The following is a 17,149-nucleotide window of genomic DNA, read 5'->3' as shown; positions in this document are numbered from 1 at the left end:
AATATCCAACCTCAATTTGTTGACTAGTTCTACTTCAATGAGATTTGTTTCTGACCCTAAATCGAACAAAACATTAATTTTTGCGTTCTTGACTTGTATTTCTATGTGGAAAAGCTTAGCGATTTCCTTCTCTTCTTGTTGCTGAAGCCTACTCAGATTCACATCATTCTCCATTGATGTACAAACAATATTATCATCCATATCAAAGTTGCTTTCAACCTCATTGCTTGAATAAATGACAATGATATTTTTCTCATTTGCATTTTTCTTTATGGTCTTCGGATTAAGGTAAAGGAAAACATGATATTCTCCCAGTAAGAGAATGATATAATCCGACCACCATTCTTTTTTGTTTGAATTGGAATGGAATCATTCGGTTGGGTGGGTTCATCTGTCCTTCACTCTGTCCTTAGTTTGGGTAGTGGAATTTGTCTATCCTTGAGTCTAAGCCAAAACTAATAAAGAGAGCATAAGAGTGGGAAAGAGGCAAGAAGGTTACTTGTTTTCATTACATTTTCATGAGTGATAACCTTAAATAAGGAGTTGTTAAATCCCATCGGTGAAAGAAAGGAAGGAAGTGAAGGAATTGTTCACGGGCACGAATACTGAATACACCTATTACCCGTCTCTTAATACGTGATTTTCCTATCCCAGAGATACGAATTTTGCTCCCTAGCTAGACTTTCAATATTCACACTCGGGTAGGAATGGTAAAGAAGAATCCCGCTCCTGTGATGCGTGCCTACAATAACCTGTCTACCAATACCTAGGGACTTAGACCCACCATTCAACTAGTACAGGACTGCCAAGCACACCACCAGGGGCCTAGCCAACAAACAAACACGGGCTACTTCGGAACCACCTCACCACAATAGGAGCTGGGATTATTGATTCGGCCATAATAATGGGTATACATAGGCTTTGGGTAACCAACTGGATCTTTCTGGCAATGCCACAATAGGGGGAGAGAGCACGAACTCCAAGATTGCTGATTAGGGTGGGAAGCAAGGCAGCCCGGCTTCCTAACCTCAACTCAACTTTGACCCTCACACATCCAGGGTCAGGGTTCCCTAACCAGGCAGTGGTTCACCATCAATTTACTAGGTAGTCAACCTTAATGTCGACTGCCTATGTATCTCGCGTACGGTCTTCGGATCAACCTAGATCCCCGAGTATTTTATCCGCGAGTCCAACATCAAGGAAGGATATGAGCTCGCGGCCAAGTGAAGGCGTATCTAATTGAATTGAGGAATTTAGTTTTGGATGCAACTTCCAACACTTATCCTTTGTAACTTTCAATACTTCATCAATTCTAGTTCATGCAATTTATAATTCCCTAAGGGACCACGGTTTTGGTGAGCTAGTAAAATTCCATTGGTTGAAAATACCTTTGTGTCATGCAATAGGACTCTTTGCACCTGTGCCTTGATGGTGTTGAGAGGCACGCTTGAAAGGTTGACCATGCACCTTACTTCTCATAGTAGAACCCTAATTTTTCGACTAAGGTGCTTCTAGGTTGATAACTAAGAACCAAATCTAACATCACGAAACTCCAATAAAATCCTTTGTGAAACAAAACATAACTCGAAAGAACCCCCCCACCACTTGAATACATGTGTAGGGTGTAGTAAACCCAATGGGATGGCTACCATGAACGAACAACCAACAAGAAAATAAAACCAGGCAAGTTGGACCTAGTGGAGTTCAAAGCATAAAAGAAAGCAAGTAATGACCACCTTTGGCTAGTAACTAGCCAACAAAGTAAAGAGACATAATGCCTAAAGGAAAAGAAAAAAAATAGCCAACAAAAATGATATATGGGGGTTAGTACCAAAGGAACTACATTGTGATGATGTTTACCTAGAACAATCCCGAATAAAACCAACCTTCCCATTTATCTTCATCATTGCCTTAGTACATTATTAAAATAAGCTAATTACTCCCCCATGAGGAGTTGGCTAAAATTAGAGAGGTAGTTAGTTGAGTGTTGAGTGTTGAGCGTTGAGTCAAGACGAGTTAACTGATAGACGACTTTTAGTGTGTGGTAGAATGTCAAGATATTTTAGGCAAGTCGTTAGTCGAAAAGGTTTAAACACCTTTCATTGGGTTCATTGTAAGAATCAAGTTTTTGTGTGATCAATAGAAGAGCCACAACTCCTGTGATTTGTGTGTGAATTTTTCTTGTGCCTCCTCTTTCTTTCCAACAAATTGGTATCAGAGCGAGGTTACAAAGTGTCACGGAGAACAGATTAGCAGCCGTCCTTGAGAAAGAAGAGAGAAATAATTTTTTCTTGTTTGAGCTATAATGCACCTTACTGTGGTATACATGGTGTTATAGCTGGTAGGATTAACAGAGAGTCGTGTTACAACTCTTAGACTTACCATTTTCCACATGCACATGGGTTCCATCTATGGTTTGCAGCGTTAGAGAACTAACGCAGAAGCTCATTAACGTGAAAGGCGTTAACACCCAACTAGTTTAAACGATATCGAGCATTAGCATGGAGAATTTAATTAGCGTGGAAGCATTAGTGTAGTACCAAATTTCGTTGTTTGACTTCTTTTATGCATGACGTGAAAGAACAAAGTCTTGGTGAAAGGTCTTTTCATAAAGCCTTTTAAAAGATTCTTGAAGTTTGAAGAGCGTATTATTAAGGTTTTTTATAAAGCCTTTTTAACAAGTTTTTTTTAAAAGAGGAGAGATCTTTATTTATAAAAGGGTCTTCAAAATAAAAATGATTTTTTTAAAGATTTTTTTTAATAAAAAACAAAATTTGGAATTTATCAGAAAGGAGAAATTTTAGGGTTTTTTAATGAGAAATGTTTGAAGAAAGATGACTTTTGCAAATTTCCAGCCCTAGTTCTCAGCAGTTACAGGGAAGGATTATGATGTGTGGGCCATTAAGATGGTGACCACGGTGCAGGCACACGATGTTTGGGATTATGTCCAGTTTGGGTTTTGATAATGTAAGAATGAAGCATAAGAACAAGCTCTCACTAATCCAGAGAGGGAACTATGGAAGAAAGACAAAAAGAAGAATGCACAAGCGTTGTAGCTTATCCAACAGGGAGTGGATCGAGCAGTGTTCCAGAAGATTATGATCACGTCTTTAGCAAAGGAAGCATGGGATACTTTGGTGGCAAACTATAAAGGTATGGTAAAAGTCAATATTGTTAAGTTGTAGAATACTAGGAGATATTTTGAAAGTCTACAGATGAAGGAGACATAGGACATCGATTATTTAATGAATCGGGTCATAACTATCGTAAATTAGTTAAAAATTTATGGTGAAGACGTTAAAGATCAAACAGTGGTTGAGAAGGTCCTCAGATCTTTATCTACCAAATTTGATGTTGTGGTAGCACCCATAGAAAAAGCCAAATATTTAACATCATTGATGGTTGATGAGTTGATGGCATCACTTCTATCACATGAGGCAAGGATAGACAGAAATAAGGATTCCACTTTAGAAATCTCTTTCAAAAGATAGGTTTCTATTTCAAGAGATAGAGGTCGAGGAAGAAGTAGATCGAGAGGCAGAGGATGAGGTGGAAGATATGGTGGTCAGAGAGATGGCCGAGAAGAACATGAACATGAAAGTGGAAGAAACTGTAGAAACTTCAGCAATAATCAAAGATTTGACAAATCAAAGGTGAGATGTTATTATTGCAATAAATTTGGTCACTATGCTCATGATTGCAAGAAGAAGATAGCTGATCAAGGGAATCAGAGAGCTAATGTCACTATAGAGAGTACTAACTCCATATTCCTAGCTTTCCATACCATGCATGGACCTTCTGATAATGTGTGGCTATTGGACAGTGGTTGTAGTAACCACATGATAGGCAACAAGAATTTGGTTGCAAATTTGGATCAATTTGTGAAAATAGAGGTAAAGTTGGGGACTAACAAGACTGCGGATGTAGATGACAAATGAGTGGTCAACATTCTGACCAGGTAGGGGGAGCCGAAGACAACATTAGAGGTATATTATGTTCTTAGTCTCAAACATAATTTGATAAGTGTTGGTCAATTGACACAGAAAGGAAATAGAGTTATCTTTCAAGGTCAAGAATGTGTTATATATGACAAGCCCCCAAGCAAGTAGCTGATAGCGAAGGTGTAGATGATGAGTAACAAACTCTTTCCTCTAATTATGAATTACAGTGATCAGGTCAGTTCTTTTATAGTTTCATGTTCTAATGATTATTGGTTATGGCACTTTTGATTTGGACACTTGTACTTTTCTAGTTTAATATTGTTGTAGTAGAAACAAATGGTCAGAGGATTACCTCCCATCAAAGAACCTGCAAGTACTTGTGAGTGTTACATCTTGGGAAAGCAACGCCATGAAAGTTTTCCAAAGGGAGTTGCATAATGAGCAAAGCAACCTCTTAAGCTAGTGCATACAGACTTGTGTGGACCTATAAGGACACAGTCAATCGGTGGAAGTAGTTACTTCCTCACTTTCATTTATGACTATAATAGAAAGACTTGGGTTTACTTCTTGAAGGAGAAGTCTAAAACTTTTGCAAGGTTTAAAGAATTCAAATCCTTAGTAGATAACCAAAGCGATCGATAGATCAAGGTATTGAGGTCAGATCATGGTGGAGAATATGATTCAAAGGAATTCCATGATTACTACAAACAATATGGAATCAAAAGACATTTTACAACCAAGTACACACCGCAGCAGAATCGTGTAGCAATGAGAAAGAACATGATAATTACGAACATGGCAAGAAGCATGTTGAAAGGCAAAAACTTGTCTAATGAGTATTAGGAAGAAGTAGTTGTAGGTGTTATTTATGTGATCAATAGATCTCCTACGAAGAGTGTGAAGAATAGAGTACCAAAAAAAGCACGATCATGCATATATTGTAGTGTATATCATCTAAGAGTGTTTGGATTTGTAGCTTATGCACATGTGCCTAAGGAGCGAAGAGGAAAATTGGATGATAAAAGTGAAAAATGCATATTTACTTGTTATACTGAGCAATCAAAAGCTTTCAAATTATATAACCATGTCACAAAGAAGACCATAATTAGCAGAGATGTTGTTTTCAAAGAACAAGAGTCATGGAATGGAACTATAGACAAAATAATTGATGAACAAGTGCCACTGATGGAAGAAGATGATGTAGCAAAAAAGGAGCAGCAAGAATCACAGGTGAAGACACCAAATAGAAACACACCAACAAGGAAGCCAAGATTTTTAGAGCAGCATGGATCTTCAAGCAGATCAAAAAATTGAGATTCTCCCAGCAATCAATCAAGTGATGAATCAAGCAATGGTAAGAGAAAGATGAGAAGTGTGAAAGATATTTATGATGATTTCAATGTTAGTTCAAATTTTACATTGTTTTCATTCCAATATTCTTCATTTGAAGAAGCAATCAGAGATGAAAATTGGGTGCAAGCCACGGATGAAGAAATTGAAGCCATTGAAAAGAATGATACATGGGATTTGGTTGATTTTCCAAAGGACAAAAATTTCATTGTTTTAAAGTGGGTGTACAAGACAAACTTGAATGAGAAATGTGAAATTGATAGATTTAAAGCTAGACTTCTAGCAAAAGGATTCTCGCAGCAACTAGAAATAGATTTTGGAGAAACATTTGCTCCGATAGCTAGATTGGATACTGTAAGAACAGTTGTAGCCACAATAGCTTAGAAGAAGTGGAAAGTATATCAGATGGATATGAAATCAACCTTCTTGAATGGAATTCTAGAAGAAGAAATTTATGTGTAGCAACCTCCAGGATGTGAAGTTGAAGGTAATGAAGAGAAAGTTTACAGGTTGAAGAAAGCCCTCTGTCGATTGAAGCAAGCGCCTAGAGCTTAGTATAATAGAATTGACAACTTCATGATCAAGAATGGATTTTGTAGAAATAACATTGAACCTACCTTATACACAAAGGTAAATAAGCATGGATATATTTTGATTGTTTGCTTATATGTTGATGACATCATTTTTACAGGTGATTTTGAGTTAGATGAATTTAAAGCAGCCATGATGAAATAATTTGAGATGACAGATCTTGGTCTCATGGAATATTTTCTTCGCATAGAAGTTGAGCAATCTGAAAAATGAATTTTTATTTGTCAAAATAAATATGCCAAATATTTGTCGAAAATATTCGGGATGGAAAATTGCAAACTTGTCCTTACACTAGTTGCAACAGGTACAAAGTTAAGAAAGGATGATGAAGGATCGGATATCAATCCAACTCTCTTCAAAAGATTGGTTGGTAGCTTCATGTATCTCATAGCTACAAGACCAGATATTATGCAAGGAGTGAGTTTGATTTCTAGGTTTATGGAGACTCTAAAAGACACGCATTGGAGTGAAGGAAAAAGAATTCTAAGATACATAGTAGGAACTAGGGATTGTGGCATAATGTATGCAAGCACAAAAAATAATGATTTGATTGGATACATAGATAGTGATTTTGCAGGCAGTTTGGATGATATGAAGAGCACTTATGGTTATGTGTTCCATCTTGGTTCAGGTGTGATTTCATGGGCATCTAAGAAGCAACCCATTATGAAACTTTCATCATGAGAAACAAAGTATGTAGCAAAAACATTAGTAGCATGTCAAGCAGTTTGGTTAAGAGGAGTATTTGATGGACTCAAGAAAAAACAACAAGGATCAACAAGAATATATTGTGACAACACCTCAATGATTGCACTATCCAAGAATAGTGTGTTTCATCAGAAGAGAAAGCATATTGATACTAGATATCACTTTATTAGAGAACTTATGAGCAATGGAAAAGTTCACTTGAAGCCTTGTAAATCTAGTGATCAAATGGCTAATATATTTACTAAGTCATTAACGAAATATGTGTTTGAGTTTCATAGAAGAAACTTGGGTATTGTAATCCTATGTGAGACATAGACCAACAAGCATGTTCGAGTTGTCATGAGTCGTGTTTTAGTTTAGCGGTCATAATTAAGGGGGAGTGTTAAAATAAGCTAATTACTCCTACATGAGGAGTTGGCTAAAATCAAAGAATCAGTTCACTGAGTGTTGAAGTGTTGAGCATTGAGTCAAGTCGAGTTAAGTGATAGATGACTTTTAGTGTGTGGTTGCATGTCAAGATATTTAAGGTGAGTCGCTTGTTGAAAAGGATTAAATACCCTTCACCGTGTTCATTGTAAGAATCAAGTTTTCGTGTGATCAATAGAAGAGCCGCAAATCGTGGGATTTGCGTGTGAATTTGTGTTGTGTCTCCTCTGCCTCTGCAACATACATCCCATTGCATCATCAAATTTGATTACTAACCAATAAGTATTAACATTATCATGCTGGGAGATTATTGGTCCTCTAGTACTAGCCACGGGGGCTTCACTGGGGGAGAAATATAGTACCACGTGCGTTCATATTGGGGGATATATATTGAGGAAAAAATGACATAATATATTGAGCATTTAATAGGGGGTAAAGGGTTTTTATATTGGTTGGTATAAAAAATGGAGCTCAAAGTTAATGAAAAAATATAAAAGGGTATAAAAAATGTTCATGAAAAAATGGATACCTACAATATCTAGTGAAAGTAGGGGTGTTTTAAATTGGGATTGTGTATTGGGTTTGTATTGGTAAGGGGTTAAATAATGTTGTTTTTAGAGATATTTTCCAATATGTAGTCAAATTAAGGGTTTTGTTTAGTATGCTATGAACGCACGTGCTATGTTAGAGATTCATTGAGTGAATCCCCTGTGGTACTAGCATCATCTAATTCTCTTGTTCCTTATAACACTTTGAACCCTCATGCCACTCAATGTCATGAATAAAGATGTCTTGACACTAAACACCCACAAGCACATTAAACATGCCATACATTATGTTGATCCCAAAACATGTACTCACATTATTTTTTAATATTTTTATTTAATTAAAAATATAATTAAATGATGTAAATTACCTAAAAGATAACCTACTTGAATATTATTTATTAGAAATAAATTAATAAACATAAAATTAATTATTATTCTTATTTTTCATCTATATATAAAATTAATTTTCTAATATTTAAATTTTAATTATCTATAAAATTTAAAGAATGGGATTTTCATGTGGTTATTCAAACAAGGGAATGCTTAGAAAGGAATTAAGGCTTTTCAGGCCATTTATTGACAACATCAAGTTCAAGGAATGGAAGAGTCTTGAAGGGTGGAAACAAACAAAGAGAGAGTGTGGTGAAAGAATAACCAATGTACGAGGCGAGGGAAGGAGACATCATCCGTAAGGATAGGTGGAATCAAACCATAAATGCATATAACCTTCATGCATATAACCTTCACATCAAGGAAATGATGGATAATACACCACTAACACTCGGGTAGTTGATGTTGAAGGAGTTTGAATGAAAAGAGAAGCTTGCAAGGATGGAAATTCCAGTAAAGAATGTGCACGAACGAGACATCAACATTTAAAGCAAAGGGATTAAGCTTGGAGCACAATTAACTAGAGACATGAAGTATATAAGGTAGACATAGGCTATGGAATTTTTGCTGGTTTATGTAAAAGTATAAGCAGGAATGACAATGGAGATGATGCTCAGGACCTCTCAGCTCTCGTAGCCAAGCTTAGTGACGAAATGGATTTGAAAGAACACTCGTACCTTTCCGTGATAACTCATTGAATAGATGAATTACATAGAGTGCCTTCAGTGATATATATATATATATATTTACGCCGTAAGGCATTTCCCTCTGGGAAGAACTCCCTTATATGCCACCGTGTCCTATTTTCGACCATTGATCTGACGTGTTAGACGATTAAAAGAGATTGTGCCATTGGATCTGATCATTATAGTTGGAATTTTAATCAGTTAAGATTGCATGTGCTTGTTGAACTCCCTGTTTATCTCATGCTGGAGAGATTACCCGCTCGAAACCCTTCGCAGACAGTAGTGATGGCTTTGCTGGAGTTTCGATTTCCTGATTCACACAGTTGCCCTACAGATGTAGCCTTTATCATGCCCTGAGGTGTTTAATTTAGATTTTATCTCAATTTCCCATGTCTAATGTGAGTTAAATTTACTGTGATGTGTAGGGTTCCTCCCACGTTGCCTGAATCCATCACGCAGACAACTTCCCTGCTGAATCCGAAGACCCCACAGGAAAATTTCTGTTCTAATGTGGAGCGTAAACCCTGGTAAGTGACGACTGACAATTGCAAGAATGCGTAAACCCTGGTAAGTGACCACTGAAAATTGGAAGAATTCGATTTGTTCTCCGGTTAGGGTTTTACAATAGTTTCCTTATTTCTGCTCTTGGTTGCTCTGCAGGGTGTTATTTCTGCTCTTGGTTGATCTGCAGGGTGTCAGGCCCTCTACCGCGAAGGCTTATTTTAGCCACAAGAACGGGGTTGCCTCCAACTCAATCCTCATTGCCCAAAATGCCCTGTGTTTCAACTACTGGACTAGGCCCAAATGGGAAAACAATTAGTGGATTCTTGTACAATTATAGCAGAGATGAGGTTAGTATAGTTTGTGTGTGCCATGGCACATTCTTGTCACCTGCAAAGTTTGTGCAGCATTCAGGTCGTACAAACCTTTCACATCCTGAAAGGCACATTGTTGTCAATCCATCCCCATCTTCAAATGAAGATGCATCAACCCTGCAATGAAAAGTTATCCAAATAACATCTTGGATGTATACCTAAAAAAAATGTTTCCCTGAAGGATTATCTCTATGTCACTTGCCCCAGAAAAGGTTTTTGAAATTGAGTGACTAGACATCCAATTTGGAAGCACTCCTCTTCTGCTCACAGAGCAGAATTTTGCTTCTAGACCTGGCAATCCCAAGATTAGGATTCCAATCTCTCTATGGTTTGACCCCTCCTGTGTGACATGATTTCCATTTCCATTCTCTCCGTGCTCTGCCCTATCTGTATAGCATGCAGTTCAATTCAATTACCTTTATGGACGAGTTTCATTTCCAATTTCTTTGTGGTTTGCTCCACTGGTATGGTATGAGTTTCAATTCCAATTTTCTATGGTTCGCTTCACCTGTATGGCATGCGTTTCAATTTGAGTCTCTTTGTGGTTCGTCTCAATGTATGACACAACTTTCAATTCAAATCTCTTTCTGGGTTGCCGCAGTTGGTCTGCTCCACCTCTACGGCTTGATTTTTAATTCCAATCACTCTATGGTTTGGTCCATCTGCATGGCACAAGTTTCAATTCAAGTCTCTTTTTAGGCTTCCCCTCCTGTATGGGATACGTTTAAATTCCAATTTCTCTTTTGTTTGCCCCATTCTTATAGCATAATTTTCAATTTGAGTTTCTCTGTGGTCAGCTTCACCTTTATGGCATGAGTTTCGATTCCAATCCCACTGTAGTTTACTGTTTTCTCCACCTCTATGGCATTAGTTTTAATTTGGGTCTCTTTATGATCTGCCCGACCCGTATGGTATGAGTTTCCATTCCAATCTCACTATGGGTTGTCCTACTTGTATGGCACATGTTTATCAAAATTATCTCTTTACTGCGTACCCATTCTACTCTTATTTTAGTAGATGGGCTCCCTGAAATCTATGCAACCTCTTGCAAACACTCAGTTTTATGATAGAAGTATTCATATATATGATAACAAAAGTAGAAGTCGATCAAATTTAAGTAGATCCAATCTTGGTTCAAGAAGTCGAAACACTGCAAATCATCCTGGGATTCAGTGGTCTGTGGGCTGTTGTTTTAAGGTTGGTTTGATCTCTATGCATTTTCTCAAGTAATTTCATTCAAATTTTCTACATGTACTAAGGATTTACAGTCTGTAGATCCTGATTTTGTTGTCTTGATGGCATGGTGCGTGTCAGGTATCTGAGTCCTCTTTCAGCAGTTCCGCTAGTAACTCTTGTTGCTCTTGGGCTCTATGAACTTGGGTTCCCGGGGGTAAGTGGACACTGAGCACCATTTCTGTTATGTTCACTTGGCTTAAACAAATTCTATTTCAGAAGCTGATCTCTATTGCACTCACTTGGTATTAAACAAATTTTCTATTTGCTTGAATAGAATTCATATGCTTCAAGTTTCAATGAATGCCATAATTGCATTTGAGTTATATGGGTATAGAATTCCTAAGCTTGAGTGCCCTAGTCCAGCATTTTTGTTAGTTAATATGGAAAGCTGCAGGGTACTCAAAATTACAGTGTGATTACAACTGGTTTGGAACAGAAGGACCTGCTCAAGTATGCTAGCTAACTTGACTAGCACCCATATTGCTTGGATAATTACGGGCTTGATGACGATTTCTATTAAACAAGGTCCATCTGTTGGACTTTCATTTATCTTGAAGCAATAGATATTTTGATTTGATATCTGCAGACTCTTCTTTTGAATGGAGGCAGTGTGTGCTTTTCTGCATCGTAGGTGATTTATAGACAGATAGTTTGGTTGGAACTTAACACCTGCTTTTACACAGATACTCAGGATGAAATATATTGCATAAACTAGATGAAACAGAAAATGTTTTTGGGAAATGTATTGTGAATAAAAAATGTTTCAGAAATGTTTGACTTAGATTAGTCCTGATTTACTCCTAATTATATCGTCTAATATATATTTAAGGTTTAAACTTTTAACACAATAGCATATTATGTACGATCTTTATTAATATTAATCACATTAGTAATAAGCAGTGTTCGGAGTTGGACTGTTTCACAAATGGATCATGGTAAGTTCTGAAAAGAATTATTTCCATAATGTATAATGGATGTATGCATAAAACCTTAAGGTTAACTCATATTGGCAGACACTTAGTTTGTACAATGCAATTTCAACATATTAGGGTAAAACAACAATTCATTGGGTACCTATATTGGCAGACAGTTTGTACGATGCAGCTTTAAAATTGTAGGGTAGAACAACAATTCTTTGGGTTTTGCCTCATGTCTGAAATTTTTTGTATTCTTGATGAGCAGCTCGTGGGGGTCTCAGTTTCCTTCAATTTTGCAATCTAAATAGTTTCAGGACGAAGTTCATCTTGGGCTTCTCTCTGTTTTTGGGATTATCAGTACCACAGTACTTCAATGAATTTACAGTTTCTTCGGGTCATGGTCCAGTCCACACTCATGGACGATGGGTAGGGTTCTTACAACTTCTTTCAGGGACTAAATTGAAATTTTTTGGCTAGCAGTTCGTTGTGGCAACATTCCCTTCATTCTTCAAATTTCAATGTTTTTAACTTTAAACATTTTTGAATGGCTTTTTTAACAGTTCAATGACATTATCAATGTGATTTTCTCGTCACCACCTTTAGTTGCTGGCAGCGTAGCATTGTTTTTGGATAACACTCTACATATGGGGGAGAGTTCAACAAGGAAAGACAGAGGCCATCATTGGTGGGATAAGTTCCGTTCATTCAAAACCGATCCTAGAAGTGAAGAGTTTTATGCTCTCCCTTTCAACCTGACCAAGTTTTTCCCATCTGTCTGAGGATGAAACTCTATTTTAGAGGTGGGGTCTCTGTTTTATCAATAGCCTTGGTGCATTTGGAGAATAATTAGAGTGTCTTCAATTCAGAAAGAGACAACTTCACAGTGTGAAATCTAAGATGTCTATATTTTATATCTATCACTTTGATAGGGAACTGCTTTCACGAATTATCTTAAATGGATGCCTCTGTGCCCTGGTCAATCATTTTCAGAGCACTTCAAGATCACCGCTCTTGGAAAGCAGCAAAAGGAGAATAATGAAAAGGAAAAGTACATTTCAGACTCTCAGAGTGGTCAATATGCTATCTTGACTCCAATTCAAAAGAGGCATGTTGTGCATAGAGTAGTTTATTTTTGTAAGTACTTTTGAAGGTGCAACAGAATGTTTTTGTTGTTGGTGCTTCAAATTGAGCCAATGAGCATTTATCTAGAACTCGAGAGTCATATAGAGTCATTTTATAGTAATGATATCTTAAGCCCCCTTGCAAAGGCATTAGTAGGAACTAGCAGTACAATTGCTTTATGATATTCTCCATGCATAATGCGAGAATTATTAGTTATTCATAGCACATGTTTAAAATATAATTTTTTTGGTAAACATTGTTTGCCTTTGAAATAAAGGCTTCAGCTCCTGTTGACAGGGCACTTTAGGCTTACCATTAACTTTAGCTTCATGATTTTCTTCCAAAATGAGTGCATGGAAATTATTGCAGCAAAAATGAAATGACATTGGCAAAGTAACGGAAAATATAGTACGGCTTTTCAGATGGCATTCCATGCAATGTATCACAGATTTCTTTTGGGCATTGTCATCTATTCTTTTGTACTTTTTATTATGTTCTACATATGGGGGATTTTTTTCTTATGCATTTTATGCATCATGATCAGATATGCTTACTATTGTTAGCTTCATCCTAGGCATATACTTTTCAGTTTTTCATGACAGAATCATTTGTAGTTCTCCTGGGGGTAGGTAGCATTCACACATGTTGCCACCAATATAACAGGGGCCACTAGAGCTGCAAGATCATCCCCATGTTGCAAACTTTATCTGATAACATAACAACAAAGGGAAATTCTGAACATCCATTGCATCTACCTTGTTTTTTAAGAAATTTCTGAGCATTCTTTGATGGAGGACAGTCTTTTGCAATGATGGCTGCAGCATTTGTGTCTCTTGTTGAGGTCTGCCTGCTTGCTATATATCAGATATACTTTCTTCTCTTTTATTTTCTTTGTCCCGTTGACATTTCTGATAGTCATCTATGGGTTTCTATTTAAAAATAAAATTGGGTATTGACTACTATTTTTTTTTCCTTTCATAAATTTGCAGTCTACTGGTGCATTCTATGCTGTTTCAAGGTTTGCAAGTGCCACACCTCCCCCTCAATCTATCATCAGCTGTGGTATAGGCTGGCAGGTAAGGAAATGGATTCATTGCTTTCACCCTTATGGCTTTAGGTAATTGGAAGATTGTATCATTGTCGTTGATGGAATGTAATGGTCCTCTCTACAGGGAATTGGAATTTTATTGGATGGGATGTTTGGAACTGGAAATGGGTCCACAGTATCAGTGTAAGAACCAAGCAACTTGACCCATTTCTGGCAACTTTAGCTGCAACTTGACCCATTTCTGGCAATACTAGCTCTGAAATTTGTCTTATCTTGGGAATTTGCAGTGAGAATGCTGGTCTTTTGGGGTTGACATGAGTTGGGAGTCGCAGGGTGCTCCAGATATCAGCAGGATTTATGATATTCTTCTCTGTTCTTGGTGATAATCAACTCAAGTTGGGATATTGTTCTCATTTTGGGGTTTATTCCCTAGTCTAGGATTTTGCATTGCTAATTTCATGTTAATGTGTTCCAGGCAAATTTGGAGCAATCTTTGCTTCTATTCCAGCACCCATTGTCGCTGCCGTGTACTGTCTCCTCTTTGGTTATGTTGGTATGTATACGGTGTACACAAATCCTATGTGCTGAGCTGCAAAGTCAGTCAACTAGTAGTATCTTAGCTGTTGCCATAATGTATAATGGATGTATGCATAAAACCTTAAGGTTAACTCATATTGGCAGACACTTAGTTTGTACAATGCAATTTCAACATATTAGGGTAAAACAACAATTCATTGGGTACCTATATTGGCAGACAGTTTGTACGATGCAGCTTTAAAATTGTAGGGTAGAACAACAATTCTTTGGGTTTTGCCTCATGTCTGAAATTTTTTGTATTCTTGATGAGCAGCTCGTGGGGGTCTCAGTTTCCTTCAATTTTGCAATCTAAATAGTTTCAGGACAAAGTTCATCTTGGGCTTCTCTCTGTTTTTGGGATTATCAGTACCACAGTACTTCAATGAATTTACAGTTTCTTCTGGTCATGGTCCAGTCCACACTCATGGACGATGGGTAGGGTTCTTACAACTTCTTTCAGGGACTAAATTGAAATTTTTTGGCTAGCAATTCGTTGTGGCAACATTCTCTTCATTCTTCAAATTTCAATGTTTTTAACTTTAAGCATTTTTGAATGGCTTTTTTAACAATTCAATGACATTATCAATGTGATTTTCTCGTCACCACCTTTAGTTGTTGGCAGCATAGCATTGTTTTTGGATAACACTCTACATATGGGGGAGAGTTCAACAAGGAAAGACAGAGGCCATCATTGGCGGGATAAGTTCCGTTCATTCAAAACCGATCCTAGAAGTGAAGAGTTTTATGCTCTCCCTTTCAACCTGACCAAGTTTTTCCCATCTGTCTGAGGATGAAACTCTATTTTAGAGGTGGGGTCTCTGTTTTATCAATAGCCTTGGTGCATTTGGAGAATAATTAGAGTGTCTTCAATTCAGAAAGAGACTACTTCACAGTGTGAAATCTAAGATGTCTATATTTTATATCTATCACTTTGATAGGGACCTACTTTCACGAATTATCTTAAATGGATGCCTCTGTGCCCTGGTCAATCATTTTCAGAGCACTTCAAGATCACCGCTCTTGGCAAGCAGCAAAAGGAGAATAATGAAAAGGAAAAGTACATTTCAGACTCTCAGAGTGGTCAATATGCTATCTTGACTCCAATTCAAAAGAGGCATGTTGTGCATAGAGTGGTTTATTTTTGTAAGTACTTTTGAAGATGCAACAGAATGTTTTTGTTGTTGGTGCTTCAAATTGAGCCAATGAGCATTTATCTGGAACTCGAGAGTCATATAGAGTCATTTTATAGTAATGATATCTTAAGCCCCCTTGCAAAGGCATTAGTAGGAACTAGCAGTACAATTTCTTTCTGATATTCTCCACGCATAATGCGAGAATTATTAGTTATTCATAGCACATGTTTAAAATATAATTTTTTTGGTAAACGTTGTTTGCCTTTGAAATAAAGGCTTCAGCTCCTGTTGACAGGGCACTTTAGGCTTACCATTAACTTTAGCTTCATGATTTTCTTCCAAAATGAGTGCATGGAAATTATTGCAGCAAAAATGAAATGACATTGGAAAAGTAACGAAAAATATAGTACGGCTTTTCAGATGGCATTCCATGCAATGTATCACAGATTTCTTTTGGGCATTGTCATCTATTCTTTTGTACTTTTTATTATGTTCTACATATGGGGGATTTTTTTCTTATGCATTTTATGCATCATGATCAGATATGCTTACTATTGTTAGCTTCATCCTAGGTATATACTTTTCAGTTTTTCATGACAGAATCATTTGTAGTTCTCCTGGGGTAGGTAGCATTCACACATGTTGCCACCAATATAACAGGGGCCGCTAGAGTTGCAAGATCATCCCCATGTTGTAAACTTTATCTGATAACATAACAACAAAGGGAAATTCTGAACATCCATTGCATCTACCTTGTTTTTTAAGAAAGTTCTGAGCATTCTTTGATGGAGGACAGTCTTTTGCAATGATGGCTGCAGCATTTGTGTCTCTTGTTGAGGTCTGCCTGCTTGCCATATATCAGATATACTTTCTTCTCTTTTATTTTCTTTATCCCGTTGACATTTCTGATAGTTATCTATGGGTTTCTATTTAAAAACAAAATTGGGTATTGACTACTATTTTTTTTTCTTTCATAAATTTGCAGTCTACTGGTGCATTCTATGCTGTTTCAAGGTTTGCAAGTGCCACACCTCCCCCTCAATCTATCATCAGCCGTGGTATAGGCTGGCAGGTAAGGAAATGGATTCGTTGCTTTCACCCTTACGGCTTCAGGTAATTGGAAGATTGTATCATTGTCGTTGATGGAATGTAATGGTCCTCTCTACAGGGAATTGGAATTTTATTGGATGGGATGTTTGGAACTGGAAATGGGTCCACAGTATCAGTGTAAGAACCAGGCAACTTGACCCATTTCTGGCAACTTTAGTTGCAACTTGACCCATTTCTGGCAATACTAGCTCTGAAATTTGTCTTATCTTGGGAATTTGCAGTGAGAATGCTAGTCTTTTGGGGTTTACATGAGTTGGGAGTCGCAGGGTGCTCCAGATATCAGCAGGGTTTATAATATTCTTCTCTGTTCTTGGTGATAATCAACTCAAGTTGGGATATTGTTCTCATTTTGGGGTTTATTCCCTAGTCTAGGATTTTGCATTGCTAATTTCATGTTAATGTGTTCCAGGCAAATTTGGAGCAATCTTTGCTTCTATTCCAGCACCCATTGTCGCTGTCATGTACTGTCTCCTCTTTGGTTATGTTGGTATG

General features: G+C 37.2%; 1 protein-coding gene and 1 long non-coding RNA gene across 3 annotated transcripts; both read left to right on the top strand.

Moving 5' to 3' along the window:
* Positions 1-8,738: 8,738 nt before the first annotated feature.
* LOC149226443 (uncharacterized) lies at positions 8,739-10,989 on the top strand. 2 transcript variants are annotated; one of them, XR_016247728.1, is made up of 2 exons: positions 8,739-9,167; positions 9,301-10,989. It is a non-coding gene; the product is annotated as an uncharacterized LOC149226443 (long non-coding RNA). The 2 variants fall into 2 exon arrangements; XR_016247729.1 differs by having other exon boundaries at positions 8,739-9,207.
* Positions 10,816-14,808, top strand: LOC149226442 (uncharacterized). The gene is made up of 6 exons (XM_089380203.1): positions 10,816-10,905; positions 12,229-12,441; positions 12,598-12,789; positions 13,780-13,866; positions 13,963-14,021; positions 14,126-14,808. The coding sequence occupies exons 1-6, from the start codon at positions 10,816-10,818 to the stop codon at positions 14,154-14,156; spliced, it is 672 nt and encodes a 223-aa protein (XP_089236329.1). The 3' UTR covers positions 14,157-14,808.
* Positions 14,809-17,149: the final 2,341 nt, after the last annotated feature.

This window comes from Pinus tabuliformis, chromosome J (genome assembly GCF_031772625.1).
Source record: "Pinus tabuliformis cultivar Carrire ecotype Pingquan chromosome J, CPIR1, whole genome shotgun sequence".
In the NCBI taxonomy this organism is placed as follows: Eukaryota; Viridiplantae; Streptophyta; class Pinopsida; order Pinales; family Pinaceae; genus Pinus; species Pinus tabuliformis.
This window is presented reverse-complemented; position numbering and strand designations above follow the sequence as displayed.

Bases quoted from the DNA above. Each gene is read 5' to 3' on its own strand.
- LOC149226442 (XM_089380203.1), top strand. From the start codon at position 10,816: ATGGTGCGTGTCAGGTATCTGAGTCCTCTTTCAGCAGTTCCGCTAGTA. The intron at 12,442-12,597 runs GTCTGAGGATGA...TCACTTTGATAG, and splicing joins TGACCAAGTTTTTCCCATCT to GGAACTGCTTTCACGAATTA. The intron at 14,022-14,125 runs GTAAGAACCAAG...GGGAATTTGCAG, and splicing joins AATGGGTCCACAGTATCAGT to TGAGAATGCTGGTCTTTTGG.